Source organism: Seriola aureovittata, chromosome 12, assembly GCF_021018895.1.
Source record: "Seriola aureovittata isolate HTS-2021-v1 ecotype China chromosome 12, ASM2101889v1, whole genome shotgun sequence".
In the NCBI taxonomy this organism is placed as follows: Eukaryota; Metazoa; Chordata; class Actinopteri; order Carangiformes; family Carangidae; genus Seriola; species Seriola aureovittata.
In genome coordinates, this window is record NC_079375.1 from 11,318,483 (window position 1) to 11,332,096 (window position 13,614).

Genomic DNA, 13,614 nt, shown 5'->3' on the forward strand with positions numbered 1-13,614 from the left:
TGCCCTCACTATTTCAGTTCGGCTTAAGGAAAATTTCCTTCAGGGGGGCAGATGGTGAGATACAAGGTAATCTCACTGGCTTCTCTAATTAAACCTAATTAATTGGTACCTGACAGTTTGTTCTGAATGCCTAAGGCTTTTCAACCATACTGCTGAAAACAGAATTTAGAAGGCTATTATTAAAGCTTTTATGGATTCAGTCACATCTAATCCAAGTCTTATCTCATATGTCAGCAATACAGCAGCCATGATGAGTGCCTAAAATAGTGCAAAGATTCACAGGAAGCTCTCAGTAATCCAAAACTGAAGAGGCAATCTCGTACATTTTATACATCAATCTTGGAACTGTCTTTGTATATAACTCATCTTTCTCGCCAGCCACACGCCATCATGTTTTGATTTGGTTTTGTTCAGTATTTCTGCTTATTATCATTGAGGAGAATTATACTGTATGATGTAGATTTCTGGGAGGCTGGGGGAGGGGGATGGGGTGTGGGGTGTGTGTGTGTGTGTGTGTGTGTGTGTGTGGGGGGGGGTACTCTCTGGTGTTGCTGGTCCATCTGGGCCCTGTCATGCAGATCAGACTTCAGACCTTCAACAGCTCGTCTCCCATCACAGCATGGTCACATAACCTTTCCGCCTCACTGAACCACCTAATAAGACTCCTTGTGTAAACATTAGTTAATAAAAATATTCTTAGAGGTTGCGTCTTATATTACATGTCTTATAGTGGCTTTTACTGTACTTGAAAGAAAGTGTACGTCTCAGATATGTATATGTTGGATTTAGGGATGCACACTGCAAATCAGGTTCAGAATACCAGAGCTTAAGGGCGTCTGGTGGGCGCACATCACATAACCACAACGTCTATGGTTTGATTTCCAACTGAAGGACCTTTATCGCACATAGTAAACCCTGTCTCTCTCTCTCCCTCTCTCTATCGACTCTCTGGTGTCCAACAAAGGCAAAATGCCAAATTCTTTTTTTTTTTTATTTTAAATAATCAGTGCTTGATAAGAGATAGAGAATGTGACAATATTCCAAGGAGGTACATGTATTTACTTTGCCAGTCAGTAGCAGTCATCGCTTGTCTCGCTCTCTCACACACTTTCTCCTTCCCACTCTCGGTTTCTTTCTTTTTTTTTTTTTTTGTACTCTCTCTTTTGAATCCCCAGTTGTGTGGCCATTATTCTGTGTTTGTTTAGTGTTTGTGCTTGGCTGGCAGACAGCTGTGGTCTGAGTAGACTTGTGCCAAAAGCACAGAGTCTCAGGACAGCAACGGACAGTGATATGAAACACTGAAACAACTTTTTCTTTTTTTTTTTTAATGTTGGACATTTCATAATTGAGACATTGGCCAGTGGTGTAGAAATCAGTCGCTGCTGAAAGGCCAAAGTGTTTTCTTTCTATTTTTTCCCTCCATTTAATAAGCCTCCATTGTGGTTCAGTATGTGATGAACTTTGGTTTCAAAATGTTTAAAACCAAACCCTGAGTGAAATTCAAATATATGACCCTGGAGTGAAGCTGAAATTTGATTTCCACTGAAAGTAAAACTGCAATATTTGACCTCTCTTTATTCTTTTCATGAGAATTGGACCAATTAAAGTGTGTAACCTCGTGAAGGGAATAACTTTCATACTTAATGGAGCTCTCTCAGTTAACATTTTCTCCCTGACTTACTGAATTGACAAAGGCCATGGAAGTTTTTTTTTTTTTTTGTTTCCCAATGACAATACCTAGAAAAGTCAAACTGACAGTAGCATCACATCCACAGCACACTGGAAATAGCTTAGTGTGCTGTCTCATGTGAAACGTTAGCCTCACATTAGGTAATTCCTCCTCGAGGAGAATGGTCATAATTTCACCCAACACAATAACGTCCTCCTCCAACAATACAACCAAAGACGATTTGCTGAGCCATTAAGCTGCAGTAATGAAATAAACACCAGCGTGAAAAATGATTTCTATCACTCCTGTCCCCATAGAGTCTGATCTGTGTACAACAACAAACACATTTAAGCAGCCTGACATCCAATTAGATTCCGCTCCGATCAGACAGACAATCAGTCAACGGTCTAGACATTTTTGTCCATTCAACCCCTATATGACACTGATACTAGGACTGTCTTTCATACACGCACATCAACAAGGGTGAAAGTGTGATTTTTGGAGGTCAGATGTCACTGTTGGCCTTGTTTGGTTTTTTTGGTCCAAACTCAAGGACACATCTAGAAGTTAGGTTTGACATCTTGGGTGAGCCATCATCATCCTTTTCTCTTTTTTCTATATGTAGGTGTTAAAACCCAACCTAAAATAGCTCTGGGACACTTGTAAATGTAAATTTTCTTTTTAGATGTGCCAGTTCCAGGGTTCTGGTATTGTCCACAATCACTTACCTGAATGACACCTTAATAGAACGGGGCCATTATTAATGTCTTCAGTTGAACATGTGCTTATATTAAAAGCCTAATTTGCTGGTGGTTTGTGTGGTATGTAATGGTAGTTTAAGAATGCCACTCTGTTACTGCAAAGCATTAAAGGCAAAAAGTGAAGGGAAATCAGTTAAACACATTTTATCCAACTCTCTACTACTGAAAAAGTTTTCACAGTCATATTATTTAGTTTGATGTATCAGCTGACAGTGGATTTTTGCAGATGTTGGTACAGATATCGGCTGATGAGTGATAAGAAATTGCAGAGCAAAATACCAAATATACTATATTATGTTTCAGCCCATTAAGAAATAGGGACTCCAAGCATAGCTGGTCCACAAGATAGATCTGAAAACACGCCCTGGCCTGTACATTTATTTATGTGTTCATGAAAGAAAGAAAGAAAGAAAGAAAGAAAGAAAGAAGAAAGAAAGAAATCATCACATTGTTATCTGATTTTTCAAACTCTCAAACACCAGCCTCAAGAATCCAGCATATCCAGCCTACTCAAAAATATGAATCTTTAAAACTACCACTTCTCTGGAGGTTTTTCTTTAGCCAATTTACTATATCTAAGTTGCACAAATTCATTCCTTCTGCAAAAAAAAAAACCCAAAAACATTGTTTTTTGCAAATATGAGAGCAACTGGTTTGGGGATTGCAGCTAACCGAAGAGCTAAACCTCTATTTTTTGGATGGACAGCAGACCGTTTCCGGAAAATAGTACAATATGACAGCAGCCCCCCCCCCCAAATCTCATCCACTCCTCTTCTACCTGAGCGCTTTGAGAGGCGCATCTATCCTCCCTCCTACTGACGTCACAGCAGCCAGTAGTTTGTCCTCTGCCTGAGCTCGGACTGCTGGAGATATCTGCGAGGAGGAGGAGCAGTCAAAGTTTGACTTTCCCAGACGAGGAAAAAGTCTTATAGTGAACGACAAAAAAACAAAAACCTGAAGACTTTAGAAGTTTTCCTGAAGCGGAATATCGCGTGGTTGTTGGCATGGAATGACACCTTCTCACCAGGAGCTTCAAAACCACGATGGCAACCCGTTTTCTGAAGTGGATCATTCTCACCTCTCTGCTCTGCCTGGGCTCCTGCGTGCTGGCGGAAAGGAAAGGTATGTCAGGGCGCTATTACAACATGTCGCGGGGCTGTAATGGTGAGAAGGCTCTCGCTTTTGCTCTTTGCTGGTCCAGCGTTTTACACACATCTCGCAGAAAAAGAAATATCAGGCTCGCTCACTAAAACCAAACCACAGAGAAACTTGATCCAGCGTGGGAGAAAAGTTTCTCACAGTCTCGCTGTTTCAGCCTGTGACCTCCTGGTTTAAGGCTACACATAGACAGAGAGAGAGGGAGAGGGAGAGAGAGAGAGGCTCCAGTAAAGTTTAGCCCTCACTGTCAGTCCGTAACACTTAACTGTAAATAATAATGTAGTACGTTTGCGGAAAAGTTGATTAACCAATTGGGAAACTGCGCAAATACGCATCTCTGACACATCCCGTGCGGAAAGTAGTTGACTCAGTTACGCACATTTGCGCCACATTGAAGAAGAAGATGGTGATGACGATGATGAGAGGAGGGGATGTGAATTGTGCAATTTAATGTTGTACTTTATTTTCTTGTCCCTTGATGTAGTATTTTACATCTTTCTGTGAACATAGTGTCAGCATTCCTGTCTCCAGTGCTCTGTGCAGTGTGTGATCTGTTTGTAGGCAAAAATAGAATTAAAACTGGGGCATGCTGTCACCTTGAAATACACTAAAAGTACATTTTTAAGCATTTTGTAAGTTTTCCTCCTCACACTCAGAAACCTTCCACCAGTCACTGACATTGCCACATTTCCTCATCTGAGATTTTGCCTTTGCCTCTGTAGCCCACTCAGCTGTTCACATGTGTTTTATATGTGTGTTTGAGCATCTTTGCACATCATGAGGAGGCTGGTGCGTGTTGTTCAGTTCTTTCATCTGGTCCTCAGAGGAAATTAGATCAAAATGTGAGGACAGTCACTTCATTAGACTCGCACAAATGACAAAAAGCAGAGAGTCTGGAAAGTGTGGTGTGGACTGGTGCAAGTATGAAAGCAGCAGGAACAGCAAGTTTCTGGAATCTTTTTCTTTTGGCCTTGATGTTAAGGTCAAACAACTTTTTAGTTTTTAATGACAGGGTAGTGTTTTGACTCTCACTGCAATGCTGTTTTTCCATTGTTCACAAATGATGTCTTTTTTATTTTATTTTATTTTAATAGCTGAAATGTCAGGCTCTTTATATGGACGCCTGTGTAGGCCATATCGATATTTAACATGGATATGACCGAAAAATAAGCCCAGGAAAAGATCCTGTATCACAGTGGTGAAATTGTGTAAGAGTAAAAGCTTGAAAATATTAAAAGTAGATCCACATGTATTTTTGAGTGACTCAGACTTCATAAAGGCCAGATGTCAAGAGAGAAAGTGACCAGGGGTATCACTTTACCCCCTAATGACTTTTAACTTCCTATTCTAATGAATCATCATTGTCTGCACTCGTTGTACTGTTGTTCCTCCTTAAAAGCAGATAAGCACAGTGTGTTTGTTGCCAGCAGCGCACGTGCAAGTTGCATCTTTCCCGTCTGCTCCAACAAGTAACAACCAGTGCAGCTTTTCACAGAACCATAACAAATCAAAAGTGTTTGTGAGCCAAAAAGACAGAGTCCCTAAATATTTCTGGGCTTCTAAACAAACTAGACAAGCACACATTTCACGCAGCAGCAAGTCTCCCACAGTAAATAAGGATTCGGGAATTTTTATTAAGACCAGAGAAGATTAGAAATGAGCAGCTGTAATGATAGTTATAGTATGCAGTACAATTTGGTTTAATTACAGTTCATTTTTTGCGACTGATCCAGTTTCTGTTTCCAGGGAAATGTGAGCCCCAACATATGGTCTGACAGTTGTAGTTGTTGTTGTTGTTGTTGTTGGTTTTTGTTTATGTTTTTGGCCAGGGGCTGGGACAGATGTTACTTTGTGGCACACCAGGTTTTCCTAGCACAGTTTAGCACACAGTGTCCATTAACAGTAAAAACTTGATTTGAACAAGATGTCAAATCCCAGTTATGCTCCTTTGGCATCAAATCTCCAAACTAGAAAAAAACATATAACAATTGCAGGGAGATGTGGGTTGTTTTATATCTCCATAAAAACAATTAACACATGGATTCATTTTTGTTATTGATTAAAGAATGAGTTACTGGAGGGTGCTGCAATGTGTTCTTTGAGTTGTTCGATCCAGTTTACAGTAGGTTTATCCATTAACTCGAAATGAAACCCAGTATAGTTTAATCCTTAATAAGTACACATCGACTACTCAAAATAATTAGTTTTGTTTTTTTTGAGTATCGGTTTGATGACAGAAAAACTGTATGATTGTCTGAAAGGGGTCTGAACACATTTGTTGGATGTTGTTGTTAGTGGTGGACTGCTCATGTCTAAGTGGGATTTGGATCCTTATCTGTAAAATCACAACAATAATTGTATGCCTATTGAGACTGGATTTAGAAAATATTGCCCAAATAGACATTACATCACTTTTATTTTGAAAATCAGAGGTGTTCTTTCCCTGCCTGGCAGGATGATTAAAGATTACAGATGCTGACTATTGGTGCCTATGTATTGTCAGTTGTCTGGCCACCTAAATATAGATGTATGAATAAGTTATATTTAATTTCTTAGTGTTTAAAAACAACAAGGAAACTTGAAAAACTTGAACAAAATGTCAAAACAAGAATAAATACAAGCTTGTCCTATAAGCTTAGTGGCAATGCATTTCTGAGCTAATCCAAAGGGGTTTCTAAGGGTTTTATGAGCCTTAAGAAGACGGATAATTTTCTCAGCCCACAAAGGAGCATGTAATCCTTCGACTTATTTTAAAATCACCAAACGGGGAGATACATGGTTGTCAGGCTGACTGTTCAATCTAATTTAGTAAACTCTGTTTGACCTGAAACTGTTTGTGTTGCTAGGAGGCTAGTGAGAACATCTGGTCAGCTGTTTACACTTGGAAGTGGGCAAAAGATTTTCAAGTTGAGAAAAAGTTGAAATTGATGCAGGACCTGGATGGAAAATAAAGCTTTGGTCCATATTACTAAGCATTTGTCCCAAAGGAACAGACACTTTCACCATTCATGGATCAATGAGCTGAAGAGAGAGAGAACGCCTCATGGTCACATTAACAGTGTTGCTCACTTTATCACAGAGACAGTTACAAAAGCATCGATGGAGTGAAATATGTACTGACATTAACACACACAGAAATTCATCATTTTCAATTGACAGTTTGATTAACCCCTCTCCTACAGAGTCATTGTCCAATCAAAAACAAGGCACTCTTTTTTTTTTTCTTTTTTTTTTTGCCTTTCAAAAACCAAAAACACAAGAACAAAAGTGTAAGGACTAGCATGCTAACAAGCTTAAAACCTACAGGGATAATAAAGCCTTGCTTCCAAGACCAAAGGAGCATCCCAGCATGCACCAGACATCAGTGTAACTTAAGAAAGACGTCAGACTCTAACAACTGTAGCGACTCTTAACGTTGGACAGATGTTTCTGGTTGGAAATGAAAATTGGATCAACCTCAAAAAACCCACCATTGGCTAATTGTCTCTGTGACATTTAGCAGGCGTTTTACTCACAACCAGTATGTCGGTATTTTATATGTGAAGATGGTGTTGGCATGAAACATTTGGAAGCTGTTGGATTTGGGTTACTTACCAACACAACTTAAAACCAACAAAATATCAACCTCAGCTCTCGTCAGTCGGCTTGTTCTATGTCAAATTGAGGTTGGCATTAGATCGTTGTCCAGGCAACATCACAGGGTTACAGGTTACAAAAAAGTGGAAGTCTATCCGTGATGCAACAGTATCAGAGTTCAGTGTAACATTTGCACCTCTGTCCTGCTTTTTATAGTGTTGCATCTGCTAAACACATCAGTTAGTCCTGATCCTAAAAATGTTAAGAAATGATAATCATATTTGGGAAATAAACAACCAGGTGGTCATTTTGCCCGATCAATCAGCCCATATTTAGCTGCAATCCTGTCATGGGGAAGAAATGAATTTGAGTTCTGATAACAAATCCAGCGGTGATAGCAGCCCCCCTGTCAGTTGCTCTGCTCATAGACAGCCTGGCAAGGTGTGATGGCTTCTGTAGGATTCAGACAGGACCTGCTGAATAATAGAAAAGCTCTTTGTCCCATCTGCTGCCACGCTCAGTTTATTAACTGTCATCATCTGCAGAGAGGTTGTAAATAATGCCCACAGCTTCACCCAGCAGCCAACCACAAGTAATAACTGTGGTGATTTATTTCCCAGATGAAATGCTAAATGGCCTCAGAATCAATTGGTCTCCTTCTGTTTTGTGACTAGAGTTGTATACTGTAGAGGCAGGTGATGATAAAAAATCTTTGATTGTATGCTGAAATATTTTCTCATCTCTTCTACCTTTAGTTGTAGAATGCCCAAACCCAGAGTTCAGATATGACGTGAACCTGCCTGAGAGCCTCTTTAACTGGGCTGTGAGTTAACCTGTGAAAGATCAAACTAATCTCAGGGGCATGTCGACGGCTAAATCCTTAATCCCTAATGCGAGGCTCCCCAGATCACTTTGGGCACAAGATAACCCGCTTATATCAATATGCTTTTTCAGAGTTAATGGGTTATTCAAGTTCTCAGCAGAATGAGATTGGAAGATAGTATATATACAGTATATATACACGTGAAGTCCGGCTCCATCATTTAAATGTGCTTGCACACCTGCAAAAGTTGAGCTGAATCATGACAAAAACTTTACTCCTGCAGTGCATTTCAGCTTTCTGAGTAAGTGCTTTTCCCTCTGCGTTGTGTTGGATTCTAACAAGCCAGATTCCCTCATCAGTCATCTGTTTTTTTCCCCCATCGCTTTCAGAAAACCATGCCTTTTCTTTTCATTAAAGCCCACTCTCTGGGATTAGATTGATGTCGGTAGTGAAATATAGGTTATGATCCTGTGAAATCCTAGAATCTCTAGTCTGCGTTTTAGGGTTCGGAGTGGCCCTGGTGTTACTACTGCCGCTGCCTCTGCTGAGTCTTACTGGTCCTCTGACGACCTTCCCAGACTTCCATCTGCTGCAGCCATTGTTGGAAATACGGCTTCTTTGGTTTAGACCGTGGGAGTTGGAGGATAATTTCTCGCCACCCTCCCTTCCCAGCTTTGATAAACTGCGCCGTGTCTGAACGGTAGAGATTTTAGAGAGCTGCTGGCGAGGTGCAGGATTTCAGTTTCACTCGGGGACAATAGTGCCTCTGTAGAGAGCAGGTTATCTGGCTGCACTGATACTTCTGTGGAGTGGCCGAGCTCTGTGGCGTGCAGCAGACGCACCCGCGGATACACGTGTGTCATCGAGAGGGAACACAGAAGTGAAGCAGCTTTTGTTGTTGTTCTTCTTCTTCTCACTTTGAACAGTCTGAACACAGTAAATCTATTGTGTGTTAATATACTAACGTACTGCTACTGTATATACGTTAAGAAATTCTGCCAGCTGCATGACTGACATGAAATTATTAAAAGTTTGGCCTCCCATTCAAAGTAACCATGTGCTTGCAGTGTTGATACTGCAGCTCCTCACTTTCATTCTGTAGTTTGTATACATCCACTGAGAACACAGCATGGAATAAGTGAGTGAATGTGGTTACTCATTGAACTGATTGGCGTCCTTTGTTTGCACATGGTGACAAAGTCATCCGCTGCATTTATGGCCTTTCCATGATCCACTGGCTGTGCATGGAGTCTCCAGTGGAAAGAGACCCAGGAATTCAAGTTGGAAAAAAGGCCGTCTGATATCTTCCCATCTCATCAGGTGCAGTGTCGTGTTAAAAGGGGAAAGAGGCCACAGCTCCATTTGTGTAATTGCGCCTGGCTAAGTATGTCTATCTCTTCAAGCCGATCTTACTTGAGGGGGTGTTGCTGTCATAATTTTATCTGATTTTCTTCTTTTGCCTTTGGGGCAAAGTTTTAGCCTGGCTTTGTGGGAAAAACACAGACCTTATCATCTCTCACTTTGTTAGGGATGCAGAATATATTGACAGATCATTAGGAGTGTTTACTAGCGCCTCTTAATATAGCTCTCAAATTGTCAACAGAATAAAACCAACATACATTTTTGTATAAATGACACACAGCTTCAGAGAGAACTACTCAATTTTTCCATTAGTCAATCGACAGAAAATTAATCTGAGACTATTTTAATAACCAATTAATCTTCATTTTTTTAAAAGCAGGTTGTCATCTTTCAAGTCTTTTCCTTTTTTAATTCACAACCCTCCCTATCTCCAGCTTCTCAGTTGTAATGATCTGCATCAGGAAATTCAGTAACTGGGTTTCGGTCTGACAAACTATTTGAATTTTCCGTGTTTTTCTGATATTTTATTGATCGACCAAAATAAAGACAACAATCTGCAGATTAATTGATAGTTGAAAAAAAAACTGTTAGTTGAAGCCCTAATTAACTCTTGTACTAAGATACAGTTGGTGTGTTTATCTTCTATAAATCTCTTCTGGCATGTGCGCTCATATCAAGATTAGAGCAAAAACACATTTATCATTGGCATCTGTTGATGTGAAAGAAAGATACTGAGTATAGTATACTAAGCATCTTCAAAGAAGCACATTGGTGCAGCCCCACATTTTCTGTGGGGGTTTCTGTTTTCTGATCTGTATGTACTTGTGTCTACATCTATGCCCATGTCTAGTTCCTTGAAGACTAGTTCACACTGGACAGATAACCTGAGGAAAATAATGTCAAAATGGTTTTAGCTCAATTTATGGGTTAAAAGAAAGAAAATAATTTCCTCTTTTCATTGGGTGGGATACATTTGACAGTGTATTGTACACTCCCTTTACTTTTATGCCAGTTGCAGAAAGTGAAAAACTTCTTACCAGTTAATTTTCTGTAGTTTCATATTTTTCATATGTTTGACAAAGCAGCTTTTGAATGTGTCTTGTCAGGCTGGAACAGGCTGAAACAGTAAGTTAGCTCCAGTTGTGAAGGTAAAGATGGAAAGTGGGCACTGAACATGTTTCCATCCCGGAGGCTTTCAGCTTGAATGAAAACCATGGCTCTAAAGCGCTGCAAACCCTGCTGAAGAGAAATTTGCAACTCAGCTCAGTTGAGTTCAGAGGGCCAGTGACTAGACTGTCTGAGGCCCTCTTTTTATTTAGCAGCAAATAGTTGGTTTATTTGTATTCAGCTCGGAGCTGTATGGATCTTCGTGTCACATATCAAATGTAAAAGATGTCAGCGACTTGGACGGGGTGGTGCACGGATCAAAGGAAATCAAAGCAGGGGAGAAAAACAGGAAAGTCAAGGATACACAAACAAACATCAGAAGGATGGAGTGAGATCTTTGAGACCTCGTGCCCTCGCTAAATCGTTCATCAAAGAGGCCTCAAGCTGTTTCTTCTAGTTGCTGTTGCTTCACTTAAGCATCTCACTTTAGCACCCTCCTGTAGGTGTGGCATCTTCTCTAATGACCTCCAGGTCATTCTGAGGAGCAATGCTTCAAACAGTACTCGCCCAAAAGAGGAATCCCCTACAGGGAGGAGAACAATAGCTTCGCCAGCAAATCTCCATCTCCGAATATTTCTGAAGAAAGCATCAGTTGAAGGGTGGCGGCTGATCTCTGAAGCTTGCTTCCCTAATACATTTAGCGTCTTCCTGTGTGGTCCATTGGCCTAGTAAACTAAATGGTGCATTTTAAGCTGTGAGTCACTGTTAGTGGTTTGAACTTTGTGGTGCATGATGGTTAATTTATCCAATTTTTGTAAATGAGTTCCTGCATTTGTCAAAGGCGATAGAGATGGAGATGCAGGATGTTTAATTTGTAATCCCCTTTGCAGTGTAAGGAGGGGGGGGGGGGGTCTTCCTGCCTCACATCCTGATTAAAAGGATGTCGGAGCTCTTTAACAGCTTTAACCTGAAGCATTAGGCTATTTTCCATTGGTTTGTATTGGCTCCACTCTATTGGTCTAAAGGTTTAACTTTTTCCACGCTCACATCTGTAAACAGTGGAGAACATGTAAGGGTCACTGACGTGAAATTGTTCAGCTTCACTCGACTTGAATTTACTGCAGCTGACTACATCACTTAGGGTGTGGGGGAATATGTTAACATCAAACAACTATATCTACTTATAGAATACATAATTATTTATGTCTTTCAAGGGGAACCTGATCAGGCTTGTCTGATAGTTTTCATCGCTCGGCTACCGGTGAAAAAGTGTTTTCTTTGCCAATGTTATTAAGGCATTACATGCTTCATTGCAAGGGCGTGGTGGAGTGTCAGTCAAGACCGTATATAACTTTCCAGTATTTATTGAAAAGGTAGTAGTGGCGAGTAATAACTAGTCAAATAGAAACAGAAGGGGCTTTATCTCATTTGGTCTTCATAAACTCTGCCATTTACTGTGTCCCCTGCAAGGAGAAGAAACACACATCCAGTGCTTTGTAGGCTTTTATCTTGCATTCAACGGCACTTGGATGTCAGCACTAAGAGTAAAATAAAATAGGAACTTGCTTTAAGAGAGCAAAGTTTCTCACAAGCAAACATATGCAGACATGCAGAATCACTTGTTAACTGATACCTGTATTGCCTCCAGGTTTATTCGAGTCTAGACCCCCTGTCACATCTTTGAATCGGCCTGGTATTGACAAGTTGCAGAGTGCAAAGCTTGAATGCTCAACGTACAGTAGTGCCTATTATGGTCGGCTTCCATGGGCTTCCCGACAGAAAATGTTAAAAAAGGCTGAAAATTAGCCTATATGCATGGGTGGGTTGTGGGGTTCCAAATATGATAATGGGAGAACAGACACGACTGAGGAATATATACAGAGAAAAAGTGCATGAGACAAATGCATTCACATCCAACCCCTGTGGTTCATGTGTAGACAAAACCTGAATGAATGTCTCCTTCCCCACAGAAGCCCATAAGTCTTTGGACAAAAGGTTCTTTATTTGGGACTTTGTTGTCTTCTTTGACACAGGCTTATCTGTCTTCCTTGACCTTAACTTGCCATGTAGACATGACTTTATAGCCCTGTGTCAAAAGTGAGGAGAAATGCATCCCTGTTGGCTCGAGGTTATGAAGACTGTGAGGGTAACAGAATCCATTTAGTTGACCTTGAGCTTGATATGGAATCAGGACAACTAATCCTACATACAAATATGAGTAGAGAAAAAAAGCTTATGCCTTGAAATAGCGATAAGACAAGACAAGACAAGACAGGAGTTGACAGCCACACTAGCAGCTCCGTGAGTCTGTACTCAGGCACCACTGTGCTTTAAGCTGAATGCTATTGTCAACATGCTTATATAGAGTTTAAATGGCAATGCTAACGTTGGCGATGTTTAGCAGGTATAATGTTTACTGTATTCATCATCTCAGTAGCTAAGCATTTGCTGATTAGCTCCAAACACAAAGTACAGGTGAGGCTGATGGGAAGTGTCATTCTTTTTGGCATCAGATGAAATGTTAAAGGAACCACAAAGTTATTACATTTCATATTCAGAGTGACATGAATGGTTCTACCAAATCTTACGGCAGTCTATTCAATGATCCTGGAGACATTTCACTCAAAACCACAATTGTCAACCTCACGATGGGGCTAGAGGAAAAGTAGGTCAATCGCCAAAGTCATAACAATTCACCCTCTGGAACCTTGAATATCTGTATGAACCAAATTTTAATGTATAAACCTTTTGCCAGCTGGTGGCGGTAGACGAAATGTTAGGGGATCACCTAATTCATTAGAATAATCCACTGGACACCATGCATATCTCTAGTGAATTGTGTTGCAATCCATCCTTTAGTAGTTGAGCTATTTCAGTCTGGAAATATTCCGCCAGTGAGGCTAAATCATGGTTCATAAATGTTTAATCAGGTAGTTTTGCACATGCCGATAGGTCTGTTTCTTCATTAACCGTTAAAATATAGGCATATCTCTGTCTGAATTACAACAACAATGATGTTAAGGCTGCTGGCAGTGTACTAAGTTTGGGTGGGGGTGGGGGGGTGGGGGTGTTAGAGAAGGAAAAGAAAGATGTCAGCCCCTTCTTCTGCCACGGTTCCAGCATTTTACAAGCCAGCATCACCTCTCAGGGATTCATGA

At 40.5% G+C, this 13,614-nt stretch overlaps 1 protein-coding gene across 1 annotated transcript in view; it reads left to right on the forward strand.

The window, feature by feature from the left end:
- The first annotated feature begins 3,281 nt into the window (after positions 1 to 3,281).
- egfra (epidermal growth factor receptor a (erythroblastic leukemia viral (v-erb-b) oncogene homolog, avian)) overlaps positions 3,282 to 13,614 on the forward strand; it is a 42,524-nt gene continuing 32,191 nt past the window's right edge. Inside the window, exon 1 of the mRNA XM_056390882.1 lies at positions 3,282 to 3,552. Within this exon, the coding sequence (XP_056246857.1) occupies positions 3,474 to 3,552 (79 nt within the window). The 5' untranslated portion in view covers positions 3,282 to 3,473. The remainder of the gene's footprint in view (positions 3,553 to 13,614) is intronic.